The sequence below is a fragment of the Chelonia mydas genome, chromosome 1 (assembly GCF_015237465.2).
Source record: "Chelonia mydas isolate rCheMyd1 chromosome 1, rCheMyd1.pri.v2, whole genome shotgun sequence".
Classification (NCBI taxonomy): Eukaryota; Metazoa; Chordata; order Testudines; family Cheloniidae; genus Chelonia; species Chelonia mydas.
In genome coordinates, this window is record NC_057849.1 from 346,947,509 (window position 1) to 346,966,561 (window position 19,053).

Here is a 19,053-nt window from a genome sequence, read left to right on the forward strand (position 1 = left end):
CCTACAGGGCATGTGTATCACGTTCTACTGCTGTCTGCAGTGCCAGGTCTAGAAGGGAAACCTCAACGACGGAGACAGAGACTGGTTTCAGGAACGCCATAGCATCCACCTCATTGAAAACACCTTTGGGTGGTGGCATAGTTTAGGGACCACATGGAAAACAACATACCAGCACCCAGAAAGTTTGCAGGTAAGATGAGTTTCAACATTCTTACCTAGATGGCTTCCTTAACACTCTAGCGCTTGATCTCTGGTCAATTTCCCTGTCATTTGGGTATGCTCATGAGCAAGGCATTATCCCTCTGACACACACCAGGCGGGGGAGGGCTGGGCCACACTGAGTTTCAGATCACAGAGGGTATGTCTACACTGCAATTAGACACCCACGGCTGTCCTGTCCTGGCAGACTCGGGCTGGAAGCTGGACTCTAGGACCCTGTGAGGTCGGAGGGTCCCAGACCTCAGGGTGCAGCCAGAGCCAGAACATCTACACAGCAATTAAACAGCCCCTTATCCCGCGTCAGCTGGCACGGGCCAGCCGCGGGTGTCTAATTGAAATGTGGTGCTAGGGTGATCACACTGAAGTGTGCCTCCATGAATAGGGGCTTCTCCGCATTGCCAAACATCAGGGGCTCTCCTGAAATGAAGGATGGACTCTAAGGGAATACGGGGCCCATTCTGCTTCCACTGAAGTCAACTGGCATTTTGCGCCATCTTCAATGGTGCAGGATCCAGCCCTATGTGAGAAGAAGAGAGCGCAGCTGAATGGGCGGGATGTTCTTAGCACTAACACTCACAGTACCTGCTCCACCAAGACAATCCAGCTCTGGACAGAGCCTCAGTTTCTAGCTCAATTGATTGCAGGCTGTTCCCACACTCCTCAAACTCACATGCCCCGCCAGGAGGCAGAGGGACCACCCTTTCCTGGGGAGGGGGGGAACACAGACTTGTTCACCTAATACCGGCATTCTCTGTTCTACTTCACCACTGGACCCTATTCCCAGCCTAGGGGGACCACCTTCCTGAGAGGCTGGGGGAGGAATTTAGTTTCTCACTTCACCTAATTCTGGCACTCCTGTCTGTACTCCTGCACTGGACTCAGAACCTGACTTGGAAAGGCCACATTCTCTCCAAAGAGGAGTAGAAGTGGTTGTGCGATTGTACCTATACACAAGGGGATCCCCATTATGAAAGGGCCTGAGAACAATGGATCTAATTTCATCTTTGACTTGACAAACACCAAACCTGAGCCCCTCAATCAGCTCTCCATAGGAATCTGCCCTGGCTCTGGAATGAAACTTCAGTTCTTTTTTGTGCATGAGTTTAGACACAATGGGGAGACAAAAAGCCTACAAGGAAACAGGGGGTTGTAACTGCTGTGGCGGAAAGCTTACACCAGAAATGTTACACCATTTGACTGAAACAGAATTAATTGATGAGTGTATATAGAAAGAGGTAGCTTTACCCTAGGAGCTAAATGCCTAAAGGGCTTATTTTTCTTCTCTCTCTCTTTCAGATCTGTAGAAATACAAAGCAGTTGTGGGTTTCCAGAACAGCACCTGAAAAACTCAGTTTTGCATCTAAAAATTTGCTTCAAACGATACATCTGGCATGTTCTGTTGTTGCTTAGACACAAGAACCAAAACCCTGTGCAGAGAACCCTCTAACCCGGATTCTCCGCTGAATTAGCTGGCACGTAAAATTGAGACTGTGTCGACACTATTGAACAATCCTGGCTTGAGTCGAACACTTGTTCACAGATACGCCTTGAGGTCCAGATGACCACGGTTACAGCACAGCTGATCAGCAGAGGCGGGAGGTTTAGGTCCAGGTTCACTACACCCAGTGAGAATGGCACAACCCTGATGAGACTGGATGGCCACGGCCAGAGTCACATGACACAAGGACATTAAACGAGAATGCCATTTTAAACATATGTTTTAATGTTGTACATGTAACAGGTGAGATTTGCCCTGTATGGCTATACTGTCAGACTCTGGTGCTAGGATGTAGGTCTCCAGCTGCCTTTTCACAGCTCGCTATGACTTACTAGGCCTACTGCTCACTGATCAAGGAACTCAGGGATCAGGAGTTAACTTTGGAGTTGTCTTGTGATAACGCACGTCACACAGTGACTCCACTGTAGTGTCCAGAGAGCGTCCTTCAGTTGCAAGCTTTTCATAACCCTTCCGTCAGCTAATGTCAGGCTGGCACTCCAGTGCAGCTACTGTATGACGGCTCATGTTGCCTTAGGGGCTATCACACGGTAACTCAGAAGTTAACTCACCTCATAGCTATATCATGCTACTGGTATGTTTCTTTGCTGCTCAGAACACTGGATGTTGGGACCTGCCATCTCCAAGGGCCACATCCACATTAAAGATGAAGGTGGCTGCAGCTAACTTTATACTGTGCTTGTTGGGCCCCATGGGCTCCTTGCAATTGCCAATGTGGTTGCGGGCTGAGCAAAGTTTGGGTGCCACACATGCCAGCGAGACTCCATGACTGGAAGCTGCTGCATGGCTCTGCCAGGATCCCCTGCCAGACTCTATGGTGCCGTTTTGAGCACTGTAGTGCAGGATGTGTGCTGCATCCGTGGACGGGGAAGCGCTGCCATTTTGCCACTACTGTCCAAAATCTTCATCTGTGCATAGAGCATGCGATGTTTGGCCAAGCACAGCCTTCCTCACCCTATTCAGCAATGGCCTAAGAACAGGGAGGAGAGAAGGAATATTCTCACTACTGATTGCCTTAACTCGGACCTTGTGTTCTCTTCATTATCAGTGCCTCTTGACCTCTTTTTCAGTGACTCTCATCAAACGTCCTCCTGGGGGAGCCTGTCTTGCAAGGAGACACAGTCAGAGAACCCAGTTTCTGTCTTTCATCCCTGGAGCTCTCTAGTCAGGAACTCTATAAACCTCTGGAAGAGAAATGCACCACGGTTTGCCTGTTGTATACTCAGAAATTAATGGGATAAGGAACAGACAAAACTGTGCACCATCGGGTCCGCTTACTCAGCCGTTCTTCCAGCTCCCCCCGGGCTCTGGTCTAATGAGAATCTCTGGCAATAGCAGCAGCTGTGCTGGGATGGCTTTTGGGAGCAGCGACCTCACTGTCTTTCTCAAACCACGGGGAGATTCCTGGGCAACGCCTTGAGACCTGGCTTCAGCTTGGCCCCTAACAAATGGCCCTCATTCGCCTCCTGAAGCAAGGAGGAGCTCAAGGACGACAGCACCAGCAGCAGCACGAGAAGTTTTGGCAGCAGCATCTTCACTCCCCTTATGCAACCTGCAGGATCCAAAGGCCATTTCTGGCGGCAGCAGTGGCAACTGTGGGCTCAGGGTCATCTCTGGCAGGCGGGACCTCGCTATTCTTCAGCAACCAGGCGCATCCAAGGGCCGTCACTGGTGGCGGCAGCAGCAGATTTAGCTAGTCCGGCTTCTCTTGTCCTTCGTCACAGTACTGGAGGGACTGAAGGGTAGTGTGCTGTGGAAGCTTCGGGTGGCAATTTCTCTCTTAAAACCAAGCACAGGGACTGGAAAGTGTGTGGAAGTGGGCTGCATTTGTATATTTGTAAATTGTTCTCTACGTTAATTTCTGAACTGACAGGAGTTGAATAAAAGAGAAGGAATTAGCACAAGGATAGAGAGCACCTCACATCACTCTAGAATATCCTATTTACAGCTGACTTCCTGGGAAATATTTCCAGTTCTTGGACACCCACCAAGTGCACCAAATTTCAGAGAGGAAAGGCCACAACTTTCATAAAAAGTGAATGAGAAACATTTAACTCTACAAGACCAGCAAAAGACGCTAAACGCCTGGGAAAGAGCAGCATCCCCCTGTGACAGTGTGGGGGAGGGTGGGTTGCTGGCGGCTCTCCGCAGGGCATGGGACTGAGGGGCCGTGGGGAACAGAAGACTGCAGTGCAGGAACTGATTTCACGGAGCTCAGTGAGGGGGCTCTCTGGGAAAACGGCTGGGATCTGGGACGATGTCTGTCAGGGAGCATGGGAGGCCAGCATCTTTTGAAGCATGAGGGTCAGAAGAGTCTGGTGTCCCAGAATACATGGGGATGGACAGAGCTGGGGCAGCGGGGAACTGGTGTCTCGGGTGGCAGGTACAGTGGAGAGGCAGGCTGCAGCCATTCAAGGCCCATGGGCGGCAGAGGGTGAGCCGGTATCTCAGTGCCTTTGTGAGACAGGGGAGGAATGTGACGGGTGAGGGTCCCTCTGGAAGAGAGGGGATGGTGTTTTTCAGGGAATGTGGGGGATGGAGAGAGGCTGTCACTCAGGGAGCAACGGAGGTCGCAGAGTGTTTATCTGGCGTTGGCATATCCGAGGGGGTATGTGGGGCTGGGAAAGCTGGTGTCTCTCAGGCTGTGGAAGACAGAGGAAGGCTGGTGTCCCTGGGAACCCAAGGTAGGGGGCAGAAGTGGGGGGAAGAGGCGCTGGTCATGCTCAAAGCCCTCAGCACAGCATACTGAGATATTTAACCTGCTGGATGGGGAGAGGCCAGTGTGGCCTTCCCTGTACAGTTCCACCAGCACAACCCAAGTCTGAGCTAGAAATCCAGGCTTGGGTCCATGGGAGGGAGCTGAGCAGGGCAGGAGCACAGCGAGGCTATGGGCAGCCAGGGTCACTTGCAGACCACGGGGATCAGGAAGGGTCTGTGGGCAGTGGCCATGACTCAGGGAATAGGGAGGCTGACACTACTAAGGGCCCTTGAAGGAAGAGGCTTGTGTCCCTGGGAGTCTGCGTAGGCAGGGGCGGGCTGGAGCTGGAGGCGGGCTGGTGTCCCTTGAGATCTATGAGGAATGGGGAGAGATTGATACCACTAAGGGAGTATGGAGGTCACTGACGTGTGGGTGGGAGCTGGTGTCTCCTGGGCATCGTGGGGATGAAGGAATCTAACATAGCTGGGACGGAGAAAGAAGCTTCTATGGGCTTCTTATCCCTGTCTTCTGGGGCTGCAATCTTGTCAGAGCTCAGTTTCTGGCCAGGTCTGTACTTGAATGAGAGACGTGAAGAGGAAAACCTCAGGTAGTGTGGGCAGTGGTGTGGATGCCGCAGTGGGGGCGTTCACCCCTCTGAGTCAGTGACAGTCTCCAAGCCTCAGGGTGGTGACAGGAGGGGCCGTGCTGCAGGGAGGAGCATGGGTGACTGCGTCATGGTGCTAGGGAGACCCGCGTTATGGATGGTGGAATGTTGACAGATGTGATGTAAAACTGAGGCCCTGGCCACTCACACGGCATTTTTCCTGCCAACTTTCAGCCAGCCTAAATTCCCTCTGCAGTTTCAGTCGGATACGGGATTAATTTGCATTTCACGTTATAGAGGTAGTGCGTAATGTTCCTGTGGCCTGTTCAAAGGCTGCCACATCCCACCTCAGAGGTGGCTTGCTTTCCCTGACGTGTTACACAATTCCTATGTACTTAGTCTGAGAGCATTTGGGATCCTTTGGGACAAAAGGCACTAGAGAAATGCAAATAATTATTAACTGTTCAGGAGAAAACACTTAAAAGAGGAACCCACAACCAAATACAGCAATTTAACAACAGATTCAAGACATAGAGAGAAGGAACATGAAACAACAGAAAGGCAATTTGAAGAGGAAAGGAGACAGTGAGAAAGGTCCGTGTTTGTGGGCAGGATTAAGGAGATGCCCCAAAACCAAACATGACAATTTCTAGGAGTGTCTGTCTCAGCTTTTCTCTCCTCTATGCAGCTGAGGAATCCTGACATCTCTGAAATGTTCCTCAAAATGCATCTTGTGATTATGCAGCACATTTATAGGCCACCATTGCTGATGAGTTTCCCTATCTTCCTGGAGTGCCTACACTCTGCACCAATCCCCTCCCCTGACCAGCATAAGTCTTACCGTGCTGCGACCACAGGTGACTTCTTCCCGGGATCTAAAGGGGGCCCGGTAGGTTCCTCCCCCAGTGATCGTGTATCCTTATTCAGCTGTTGTAACCGGGAACTTAGCTCACTGATCACAGTTGGTTTGTCATCCTCAGCCCCGTGGACTGGCCTGCTCTCCATGGGGTCCCCCCATAGCTTGGATCTTCTCTGAAAGAGGTAGCGTGGCCGACCAACACTGGCTGAAGCCAGAGTAGCCGCATGTTGCTGGGAGATGAGCTCACTGTCCGAAGACTGCTTCAAAAGTGGGTCCCTGAAAGTAACTGGCCCCTTGCTGAGCTGGGACTTGAGTTTTGGCTTTGGAGGCACTGGTGGCTTCTCGAGTATAAAAGTTTGTCCATCCGCAAAGGAAGTGTATGTGTCAGTAGGCTCCCCGCTTTCAGAGGACAATGTAGACATACTGGAGACTGTAGAGATGGTGCTTGTGGTCTCCAGGTGATGGTCACTTGAACTTCTGGTGTCCACCTCTTCCACTCCTGAGTCTGCGGCAGACTCTGGGGCTACGGGGGCATCAGAGGGCTTCCCTGAGGGTGTTCCACCAGTGGCAGAAGGTGCTACGGCTGCCGCTGGCATGGATGGCGTGCGAGGCGTAGCCAGCTGGCTGATCGGTGTGCCAGGGGTGGTGACTAGTACCCCATTTGCAAACTCATCTGGTGGAGGCACCAGCCCAATCTTGGCCAGTTCCTCCCTGGTCTCTTCATCACTTGAAGACAGCTGAGCTGGTGGGAGGGTAACTGTGTAGGGCTCCGCTTCCTCCTCTGAACTTCCCTGACCAAGTGTCTTGTCAGATGCTGGACTAACCGGAGACTTTCCCACAGGGCTGGGCTCAGTTTCCGCTTTGGGCAGCTCTGCCGGCTCCACGCTTGCTTCAGGAACATCTGGTGTCTCCTCCTTCATCTCAAGTCCTATTTCCTCTTGGCCATTACTTGTTGCATGGACCATGATGAGGCCAGCTGTCTTCTGCTGTGATGTGTCCATTATACTAATGATCATAGATTTCTTGTCTTCGTGTTTTTTCTCTTCTTTCACAGGTGTTTCTGCTCTTGTCTCAGTCTCTTTTCTCAGTGTTGTTGGAGTCCCCCAGTGGCTTTTTGTAGGGGCCAAAGTCCCAGGAGCTGCTCCTGCTGCCCCTTTGGCTCCGGGCGAATATGCAGGTGACACTAGGCCCTCTAGCTCCCCCCTTTCTGGTTCTTTGGTTTGGATGTCCACAAACAGGGGTGCTGCTCGGTCTGAATCTGGGCTCTGGATTGGGGTGGGCGACCTGGATGGGACTTGAGTGGACAGGGCTCGCTCCCTTGCGGCCAGCGCAAGCGCCAGGGGCGAGTTTGGATCTAGGGGCTTTCCTGTGAGCGGGTGGATGAACGTTGAGGAAGAGCTGCTAATTAATGGCTTTAAAGCTGAGACAGGTGAAGGCAGCAGTACATCTCGGCTTCCTAACAACCGCTCATCAATAGACCTGGACTGCTGCAGGGATGGCATGTCGATGCTGGGGGGGCTCCCTTCAATGGCCCCAACCGAGAGGAAGACAGTGGATTTCCGCCTCTCATCAAGACGACGCTCTCTGTCCTTCATGACTCCAGCTATGGCAGTGGCAAAGGGGATGCTCGAGGGGTCGACCTGAGCGATGCCAGCGTGGTGCTGATACTCAATGCCACTCATGCGATGGCTCCGGCGTGTGGGAGAGGGCTCCCGCGTAAAGCCTCCTGTGATGGATAAAGCTGCTCTTTCCTGAGCGTCCTCTACTTGCAGCTGCTTCACTAAAGGGCTCTTCTTCCTCTGGGGCTTGGTGGGAGCAAACAGGCTAACGTTGAACTGGCCCATGTTGGCGTAAGGGTTATCAATCACTCGCCCTTTCCTTTTCAGCTTCTCTGGGGGTGTGGCGGAAGGACCAGGCCGGGGGATCTCTGTTGGCTCTACAGGAAGATGAGAGGAGTCCTGCAGGATTATCATGGACCGGGCTCTCTTTTGCCTTTCAGGATACGGGATGGAAGTTCTTGCCTGGTCATACATCTCAGCTGCACTGATAACCTGGGGGAGGCCATGGAGTTTGGCTTCCAGGCTTGGCTTAAAGCTCGATCTTATGGTATCATAAACCCTTCCCGGAGGTGGAGGTGGGGAGAAGGATGGGGGAGGGCCTGTGTCAAAGTAATATGGAGACGGAGGAGGGGGTGGAGCCGTCTGAGGTGGGGGTGGGATTCCATGCCCTTCCCTGACGGTGTCTTGCATTGACGTGCTCCGAGGAAATTTCCCATCCATAAAGGAAGCAGCAAGTTTCTCATCTTCACCTAGGAAACCAGAAGAACAGCAAAGTCAGAATCCCAGAACAAAGGGAGATGGGGCCTGCTGAGAATTCAGTCTTTCCCTGGGCACTGCAAGCTGGAGGTCTGGTGCCCTAGTGCGGGATTCCACTTCCCACTGCATTTCTAGTTTTGAAGCGACCCTCCTCATCTTTACGCTACACGACTAGCCACTAATTTCGCAGCTTGCTCCCCTGTTTGACGAGACAGGGTGCAGGGCAGGCAATGACTGGCTCCCACTATGTCCTTCATCAATTTATTGTAAATCCCTCAGTCAGTCCTTTCCACCTCTTCCCTGGCCAGGCTAAATAATCCCAGGGCAAAATCCAGAGATGCTGTAATTAGACACAGAGTCCTTGGACGTAGTCACCAAATACCAAGGTGCACGGGAGCTTCACTGAAGGCAGCCAGAAGGTGGTGGGGGTTGATTAGAGCCAGGGGTGGCTGCTACAATGTACATTCTCACCTGCCCCCTCCCATTTTGCTGCTTGCCCTGCCACACTTCTATCTTGTCCCCACTTCTCCTCCCTGGGAGTGAATTACACATATTGAAACTCAGGGGAATGTGTCCAAGGGATCTGCCTTCTGTGCTGGTAAATAGATTCATAACTACGGACCAATGTCTCTCTCCACTACTCTAGTGTTTTGAATACTCAGTGAGACTGTTTTCAGGCTAAGGTACCACTCAAAAGAAGGATATCAGCGCCTGGGCTGGCAAAAGGCAGTCTGGGGGAGAGTAAACTGATGTACCGTGTACACTCAGGGGGCCGAAAGAAGATGTGAGTTACACCAATTTAGACTCTTCCTGGTCTCCCCTGTGAATCTGGCCCCTCCTACCCCAACCCCACCTTACACCTCAAATCATCATTTGCCTTCCTGGCTCTGGTCAGCCTCTGCTAGATCTTCCTTGGTGTGGGTCTTGGGTGAGCACCGAAGATAGGGCGCGCCACGGCCTGGCACGTCAGTTACTTTCTCTGTTATTTTGCATCCTGTTCTGCTTTTCTAAGGCAGCTGCGTACTGCGCTGGGCAGGCAACTTCACTGCGCTCCAGTGAGCCCAAAGGCTGGTGAGCTACTGATTAACACCCCAGCTTGCCAGGCACTAACTCTCTGGGCAGAAGAGCCCCAGGAGTGTTCACCCCATGCCCACTCATTTCTGTTTCATTTGTATTTTAAACACCTGTTTCTATTCCTTTCAGCCCCCGCCCACTTCTATATTTTATGTCCATCTCCTGTGCTGACGTCTCATTTCGTTTTCCAAGGAGAGCGGAGAAGCCTCATTAACTCCATGGCCCAGATGGGGCGAGGGGCCCAGCAGGAGTCAGTGATTCACCCCAGGTCACTCAGGGAGTTGGCGGAAGAGCTGGGGCTTGAGCCCAGCTCTCCTGGGTGCCTGGCCAAGTGCCTTCACCACAAGGCTACGACAAGTGCCAGGGATGACATGTATCCCCTTCAAACTGCTCAGGAATCTCTTCTGTTGCTTCCACGCTAGAGAGAAAGTGCCCAGGGTCAGATGGATCCCTGGAAAGGGAAGGGGAAGGAGGGTGGGAGACAAGACACTTTCTCCATTCTGTCCCCACCCACCATTCCAACACAGCGCCACTGTGCTGCCTTCTACGCCCCGTAGAACTGCACCCCATCTACTTATCCACACTCGTTCCTTATCGCATGGCCCTGCACGCTCTGCTGATGATGCCAGGTCTGATGCCCCAGACATCCACTTCCCCACAGCCTGCTTCATGCCTTTCTGCACTGCCCTTTTTGAGCTGGTTCACCGTGACGCTCCCCTCACCTCATTCTGATCTTCCACAGCCCATTTCTACTGTGATGCCAAAACGCGGGCACCAACCAAATCATTTTACTTCATTTCATTTATTTATATTATCTATTATAGAAAACAAATAACCCAACAAGAACATCCATGCTGAGCATACGCCTGTACTGATAGCTGTGCAATCTTGTCTCTGGCTCTGATCCCTCACCTTCTGCATCCCGAACCACCAGTTACTAGCCTTTTTGTTGCATTATGGGCCCATGAGCTCCAAATATCCCCAGCTGGTTCCAGGCCTCCATTTCTGATAGGGAATAGAAACTTCCAACTCTCTTTGTGGGATCTTTCCCTGCTGCCTAACATGTGAGTTGAGGTGCTTCTGTCAGACAAACCAGCAACTTCTGAAGCTGTCCACAGTCATGAGCAGGAGAAGAGAAGGCAGTGGTCACTGAAGACAGAGAACACTGGTCTGGGACCGGGGCCAGGTTCCTCCACTCCCCCTTTTCATCTGACTCAGATGGCTCATGCTCTAGCTCAAAGTAGAGGACACCTTTCTCTGAGAAGCAGTAGTTGTATCCCTTTGCCAGTCTAGGGAAGGGTAGATTAAGATACAGCATGTCTACACAGTAACTTCTTAGTAGGAAGTCCATTACAAGGAAGGGCATAAGAAAGCTGATGTCAGATGGGCCACTTAGGTCAAGGTATAAAAGGCCCAACAGGGTAATGAGCCTGGGTCAAAGTGGACAAATCCTCAAGAGTCCAGAAAAGGCCAAGGGGCGAAGACTATCTCCAGACACCTCAGGAGAATCAGACCTGAAAAGAAAAACGTAGACCTTGCCTATGTGCCTGAGGTGTGGCTTGACGATACCACAGACCCCAGGCTGGCCCACCTCCTTCCCAAGATACTCCCTCCTTTATAATCCCAGAAGTGAAATGTATGGAATGGGGAAAGGAGAATCTGGAGGAGTAGGCATAGTATTCGAGTCTGACATCAAACCCAGGAAAAGCCCCACCAGGAACACTAGTCCTGGAAATGCATCCACCTGCTCTGGGACGGCAGAGACAAAACTAACTGTGGTATTCCTAACAGGCAGACCAAGCAGCATGGTGCTGGAATCCCCTAGACTTCCGCACCAGGTAGATAATGCCTCTGAACTGCTGACCGGAGACAGTCACAGATGTGATCTGATCTTTATTCTGGATATGATCACAGGTAATACAAGAAATATACCCCTAACACAGACAGACCCCCAGCTTCTCCTAGGCAAAAACAGAGCTCTGCCCCTTCTCAGTGAGAAGGTGGCCAAGCGGTGATGGGTCACACTCCAGCTAGCTTGTAGTAATCCTAAGAGAAAGCAATGCTCTGGGCCCTCAGATAAAAACCCAGAAAGACAGATAATTGAGAGGTCCAGAACCCAGCACAGAGCACTGCAAGGAATATCTTCTTGAATATCACCGCCATCTGGGACGGTCTTTCTGGAATCCAGGCTTGGATAGCACACGCCAAACCCACCACACAACTCCTTCCTTCACAAAATTCGGCCGATGCCGACCAGAAAGCCTGGGCTGAGTTGCCACTGGCCACATTCCCTTCTTAGATGGTGCAAGAGCCAAGAGTGCTTGGGCCCCTCTCTGCCTTAGGGACGTGGCCCCTGGCTCCGCAGTAAGTGAGTGCCGTATGTGATGTGCTGCATTTGTCCTCCACACACCGCCTGAGGCAGGGCAGCATTAGCACCCTCCTTTTACAGCTCAGGAAGTCAGCCACAGACACACCAGGGCCCAGATTTTAAAGGTATCTAGGTCCTACTCGGCTCAGTGTTGCAAGATCTAAGGCACTAAGTCTCCTTTTCAGAACTGACTTAGGCACATGATCCTCAAAGCTATTTAGGCACCTCTCTGCCTCTTTAGGTGCCTAAATCCACCATTTAGGCACCACTGAAATTTTCAAACCTGCCGCTCAGCCTCCATTTAACCCTGTAGGCACCTAAATCCCCTGGGTGCCTACGTTCCCAACAATCAGTTCCTTGAATGTTGATGCCCACAGCCCATGAGCAGCTTGGAGCCCTGGCTTACACCAATGCCATCGGTCTCACCAGCAGGGCCTGATCCTGCTGGAGTGTTCTGAGCACGTCTACGACATAACCCTTCTCAGACTCTGCAGGGAGATGGCCGGATGCAGGCCACCAATGCACAAGCCTGTGTTACAGACAGCTAGGGGCACAGGACAAGGTAGGGCGAGCTGGACAGAGGGAGACAGAGATGGAAGAGGCTGTTTCAGCTGATAGAGCACGGGCTGCCTAAGCAGCTGGCCTGGGCTCAGGTGCCTGACTCCAGGAGGGAGTTCACAGCTGAGGTGCCCGAAGACAGGCAGGTATCTTCTCTGGTCCACCAGCCAGGAGCATCAGTCAGCTGCTTGGGCACCTAAGCCCCTCTCCTCAGCATTTCACTCCTGGCTAGCTTAGGTGGCTCCCCACGCAGCCTGCTGGCTTTTGAGGATCCCTTTCTTAGGTGCCTGTCTCTCCCCCTAGCCTGGGGGCCTAGCTGCATAGGTGGAAGGCCACCTAATGACCTTTGATGATCAGGGCCTTCGGATCCTAAGTCAAGTCAAGGGAACCTAAACTTCTAAGTGCCTAAGAGCCAAACTTGTAAAGGTATTTAGATGCTTAACTCCCTCTGAAATCATGAATGTCCTCAGGAAGTAGAGCCAGTGTCCTCTTTGGTTTCATTTAGATGTCGTCGATCCATCCTGCAGGACTGGCCCTTAGCACAAATCATAGAATCATAGAATCATAGAATATCAGGGTTGGAAGGGACCCCAGAAGGTCATCTAGTCCAACCCCCTGCTCAAAGCAGGACCAAGTCCCAGTTAAATCATCCCAGCCAGGGCTTTGTCAAGCCTGACCTTAAAAACCTCTAAGGAAGGAGATTCTACCACCTCCCTAGGTAACGCATTCCAGTGTTTCACCACCCTCTTAGTGAAAAAGTTTTTCCTAATATCCAATCTAAACCTCCCCCATTGCAACTTGAGACCATTACTCCTCGTTCTGTCATCTGCTACCATTGAGAACAGTCTAGAGCCATCCTCTTTGGAACCCCCTTTCAGGTAGTTGAAAGCAGCTATCAAATCCCCCCTCATTCTTCTCTTCTGCAGACTAAACAATCCCAGCTCCCTCAGCCTCTCCTCATAAGTCATGTGCTCTAGACCCCTAATCATTTTTGTTGCCCTTCGCTGGACTCTTTCCAATTTATCCACATCCTTCTTGTAGTGTGGGGCCCAAAACTGGACACAGTACTCCAGATGAGGCCTCACCAGTGTCGAATAGAGGGGAACGATCACGTCCCTCGATCTGCTGGCTATGCCCCTACTTATACATCCCAAAATGCCATTGGCCTTCTTGGCAACAAGGGCACACTGCTGACTCATATCCAGCTTCTCGTCTACTGTCACCCCTAGGTCCTTTTCCGCAGAACTGCTGCCTAGCCATTCGGTCCCTAGTCTGTAGCGGTGCATTGGATTCTTCCATCCTAAGTGCAGGGTCCTGCACTTATCCTTATTGAACCTCATTAGATTTCTTTTGGCCCAATCCTCCAATTTGTCTAGGTCCTTCTGTATCCTATCCCTCCCCTCCAGCGTATCTACCACTCCTCCCAGTTTAGTATCATCCGCAAATTTGCTGAGAGTGCAATCCACACCATCCTCCAGATCATTTATGAAGATATTGAACAAAACCGGCCCCAGGACCGACCCCTGGGGCACTCCACTTGACACCGGCTGCCAACTAGACATGGAGCCATTGATCACTACCCGTTGAGCCCGACAATCTAGCCAGCTTTCTACCCACCTTATAGTGCATTCATCCAGCCCATACTTCCTTAACTTGCTGACAAGAATGCTGTGGGAGACCGTGTCAAAAGCTTTGCTAAAGTCAAGAAACAATACATCCACTGCTTTCCCTTCATCCACAGAACCAGTAATCTCATCATAAAAGGCGATTAGATTAGTCAGGCATGACCTTCCCTTGGTGAATCCATGCTGACTGTTCCTGATCACTTTCCTCTCCTCTAAGTGCTTCAGGATTGATTCTTTGAGGACCTGCTCCATGATTTTTCCAGGGACTGAGGTGAGGCTGACTGGCCTGTAGTTCCCAGGATCCTCCTTCTTCCCTTTTTTAAAGATGGGCACTACATTAGCCTTTTTCCAGTCATCCGGGACTTCCCCCGTTCGCCACGAGTTTTCAAAGATAATGGCCAAGGGCTCTGCAATCACAGCCGCCAATTCCTTCAGCACTCTCGGATGCAATTCGTCCGGCCCCATGGACTTGTGCACGTCCAGCTTTTCTAAATAGTCCCTAACCACCTCTATCTCCACAGAGGGCTGGCCATCTCTTCCCCATTTTGTGATGCCCAGCACAGCAGTCTGGGAGCTGACCTTGTTAGTGAAAACAGAGGCAAAAAAAGCATTGAGTACATTAGCTTTTTCCACATCCTCTGTCACTAGGTTGCCTCCCTCATTCAGTAAGGGGCCCACACTTTCCTTGGCTTTCTTCTTGTTGCCAACATACCTGAAGAAACCCTTCTTGTTACTCTTGACATCTCTTGCTAGCTGCAGCTCCAGGTGCGATTTGGCCCTCCTGATATCTTTCCTACATGCCCGAGCAATATTTTTATACTCTTCCCTGGTCATATGTCCAAGCTTCCACTTCTTGTAAGCTTCTTTTTTATGTTTAAGATCCGCTAGGATTTCACCATTAAGCCAAGCTGGTCGCCTGCCATATTTACTATTCTTTCGACTCATCGGGATGGTTTGTCCCTGTAACCTCAACAGGGATTCCTTGAAATACAGCCAGCTCTCCTGGACTCCCTTCCCCTTCATGTTAGTCCCCCAGGGGATCCTGGCCATCTGTTCCCTGAGGGAGTCAAAGTCTGCTTTCCTGAAGTCCAGGGTCCGTATCCTGCTGCTTACCTTTCTTCCCTGTGTCAGGATCCTGAACTCAACCAACTCATGGTCACTGCCTCCCAGATTCCCATCCACTTTTGCTTCCCCCACTAATTCTACCCGGTTTGTGAGCAGCAGGTCAAGAAAAGCGCCCCCCCTAGTTGGCTCCCCTAGCACTTGCACCAGGAAATTGTCCCCTACGCTTTCCAAAAACTTCCTGGATTGTCTATGCACCGCTGTATTGCTCTCCCAGCAGATATCAGGAAAATTAAAGTCACCCATGAGAATCAGGGCATGCGATCTAGTAGCTTCCGTGAGTTGCCGGAAGAAAGCCTCATCCACCTCATCCCCCTGGTCCGGTGGTCTATAGCAGACTCCCACCACGACATCACTCTTGTTGCACACACTTCTAAACTTAATCCAGAGACACTCAGGTTTTTCCACAGTTTCGTACCGGAGCTCTGAGCAGTCATACTGCTCCCTTACATACAGTGCTACTCCCCCACCTTTTCTGCCCTGTCTGTCCTTCCTGAACAGTTTATAACCATCCATGACTGTACTCCAGTCATGTGAGTTATCCCACCAAGTCTCTGTTATTCCAATCACGTCATAGTTCCTTGACATCACCAGGACCTCCAGTTCTCCCTGCTTGTTTCCAAGGCTTTGTGCATTTGTATATAAGCACTTGAGATAACCTGTTGATCGCCCCTCATTCCCAGAAAATGACCTTGGGGCAGACGGCTTGGGATCTAACAGTCTCTAACATTTCTTCTTCTTCTGTTCTGGTTTCCAGGCATATACAGCTCTTTTGTAAACCCCTCAAGTTCTTTGGCTCAAGGAACTTGTTGTATGTTGACACTGAGGTTTTCGTCCATGAGTCTTGAGCCGGAGATTCTAATCGTCAGCTCTAGCTGTAAGGTGTGCTGGGAGAGTCTAACAGTGCTAATTATGGATCCCTTGAAACCACCAGGGTTCTTTATTGATCAACAAGTTCATTGCTCTTTGTACTGTTTTTTCCACTAATATGTTTGCCTGTGCATGGCATGGGCTTGTCAGGGTGGGCTTGGACTGAGAGATCAAAGAGAATTTCTGAAATAAGACACTTCTGAACTGTGGTCTAATAGCTCTTACTAGCTCACTTGGAATTCCATGGTGAGGCCCCTGTGATTGCCAGCACACACTGCTACTCAATGAGCCGTGGAACAGCTGAATTCACACAAATCCGAGTAGCAGTTCACTAATACAAAGTATTATTCCTATTTAATTCAAATACATCTGTGCCAGCCTTGGACTAAGGATAATCGGGAATCACGTGTGGCTTCACTCCTTGTATCTGCTCACACTCAGATACCATATTTTTGATAGCTGTCCCCATGACAGGCCAGAATTGGACATCTCTGCTCAAACTTCTCCAGGCCCAGGTGGGTGGTGCAGATCATATTTAGCATTTCCAACCTCATGTTGTGTGTATTATCTCTGGTATGACAGTAGTGCCAGGAGCCCTGACTAGGTCTCAGGGCCTCATTGTCCTAGGCACTGTACAAACAGGACAGTCGTCCCAGAGAACTCAAACTCTAGGCTTATGAAAAGATGCCTCAGATGTGTGAAACACACAAATCCTCTTTCCAGGTCCTCTTTCTGCAATTCTCTGCTTTCCCTATTTACAGGCACTCTTGAAAGCATGTCTGCTATACAGAGCTCCTTTCTGGATCTGTATTTCATTTTTAATGCGTATTTTTGCAGTTTTATGATCACTTATTGAGTCTGGGTGGTGCTTTGCACAATGATTTTTACAACATTTCCCAGCTGCCTATGACCTGATCCTATCTCAAACAATTACTAGCCATAAGCATTTTCACAAAACGGCTCACACCAGAACCAATGGCTAGCATTTCTCTTTCGGTGTGAACATGTGCGTGTCAGTGGTTTGAAAGCGTCTGCCTCCGGGTGACCATTTTGCAGGATTGTCCCGAACCCATTTAAGTTTGCATCAGCAAAGATCTTCGGCTCTGAAGAAGAGCTTTATGTAGCTTGGAAGCTTGTCTCTTTCAACAGAAGAAGTTGGTCCAATAAAAAGTATTACCTTACCCATCTTGAATCTCAAAGTATTTCAGTACCGGTGCTTCTTTGCCAACTTGCTTTTAATTCCCCAAAACTTTCCTCTTGCCAGGCATCCCTGGACCATTCTGTACTGTCCTCAAGCAGCATTCTGAATGGAGCGCTTCACTGTGACGTATTAGGGATGAATTAGCTTAGATGTGTGAACGTGCATAGGAATCTCTGTACGACCCCCGTTTTGGGGACCTTTCCATTTGTACAACTGCCTTCACCCTTCTTGGCTTGTACTCAAGGAGCGTAGGTTCATCAATGGCTATTAGCTAAGATGGTCAGGGATGCAACCCCATGCTCTGGGTGTCCCTAGCCTCTGTTTGCCAGAAGCTGGGAGTGGACAAGGAATGGATCACTTGATGATTCCCTGTTCTGTTTATTCCCTCTGAAGCACCTGGCACTGGCCACTGTTGGAAGACAGGATACTGGGCTAGATGGACCTTTGTCTGACCCAGTGTGGCGGCTCTTACGTTCCTATTCAGTTGTGCTCAGATTTAGCCCCGTCTGGTATTTGTTTCTCTTCACTTTAAATAGCTTTTCTTTGGCACAGAGCAGAACCTTACAGTCTTTCAGTGTATTACTGATCTTTTTTTTCCCCAAATCAGCCAATCAGCAAGCACTTCCACCCCACCCAGATCCCCAGAGATCTGAGGCATTATGCTTTGGTCTCCTCAGGTGGTGAGGGAACCCCAAAAGGAAGTAATCTAAACATGTATCTACCAAAAGGAGAGCTGGTGGCACAGACTTCTGCACTTCCTTTATCGAGTCAGACCTGCTAAAAGTCTTGGCTTGCATTCAAAACTGAAAATACTCTTGTATGCTTAAGTCTTGCTGTGGCCTCCTCTCATGGTGCTGCATCTCACCTGGCCTTATTCCAATCTTTTGGATCTATGCAAATCCTTGGCTTGTTTGGTTTATTATGGTGATCATACTCTTAGCCCAGTCAGCTGGTGCCTGTATTTGCTTCCAATATCTTATTTTACCATCCATTCAAGTTCAGCTTTTACACTTTCTCAGTGCTAATGGTACTTCATACCTGTATTTTTGGTGGCACTTTAGGATCTACGCTAACGTGATGTATTATATCCTTATTGCATACGCATCCATTAAACACCTCAACCAATTCTTAGATATCTGTGGCATCCTGTTTTGAAGACAAGTTATATACACATTTGATCATCCGTATTTGCATACTGCTCTTCAGCTTAAGCCCGCATGAGAACATGTGTAACCTGTTCCTATATAAAAAGAAAACAAGTACTTGTGGCACCTTAGAGACTAACAAATTTATTTGAGCATAAGCTTTCGTGTGCTACAGCTTATGCTCAAATAAATTGGTTAGTCTCTAAGGTGCCACAAGTCCTCCTTTTCTTTTTGCGAATACAGACTAACACGGCTGCTACTCTGAAACCTGTTCTTATATAAACATTCCCCTGAGGCATTGCCACGGGGACTAATTTCATGTCCATTAAATGAAAGAAGCACATTTTTTAATTTTAACATTGGGCAGTCACAATTAATTCTGTATAAGCTTATTGTGATTATGTTGCACTCAGGTCCAGGATCTATTTTTAAGTTTACTTTTTATTCATTTATTTCCAGTGCTGAATAACCCCCATCAGTTGTAGAATCTTGCCTTGTAAATCTCTTATGGGACCCAACCAAGAATTCTGTTTTCTGCTCCATCTTCTTCTTCTTCTTCTTCATCATAATCATCATCGCTTTGTCCTTCGGCTGTATGCTCATGAACTTATTTTGTATTTCTTTGCAATTCGGGCTCAGCTATACTTTGGTAACATGGCTGCTTTCACTGAATGCTTTGCACTGCACCCCCTGCACACTGGATACTTAGCACAGTGTTGTGATTGCTTCCACATTTACTGCAAACAAATCTGGTCTCTGTATTCTGTCCTTGTACCATGGTGTGTGTGTTTAACCTGGATATACTGCAGGTCATTCTCTGCTTGTTACCACTTTCCGGTGAAAAGCAGTTTTCGCTAGTCCTGTAAATAGCTCCTGTTT

General features: G+C 49.9%; 1 protein-coding gene across 2 annotated transcripts in view; it reads right to left on the bottom strand.

The window, feature by feature from the left end:
• SHANK3 (SH3 and multiple ankyrin repeat domains 3) overlaps nucleotides 1-19,053 on the bottom strand; it is a 755,611-nt gene that overhangs the window by 26,193 nt on the left and 710,365 nt on the right. For both annotated transcript variants that reach the window (XM_043522025.1, XM_043522029.1), the window contains one exon: nucleotides 5,879-8,204. In XM_043522025.1, coding sequence (XP_043377960.1) covers nucleotides 5,879-8,204 — 2,326 coding nt within the window. The remainder of the gene's footprint in view (nucleotides 1-5,878; nucleotides 8,205-19,053) is intronic.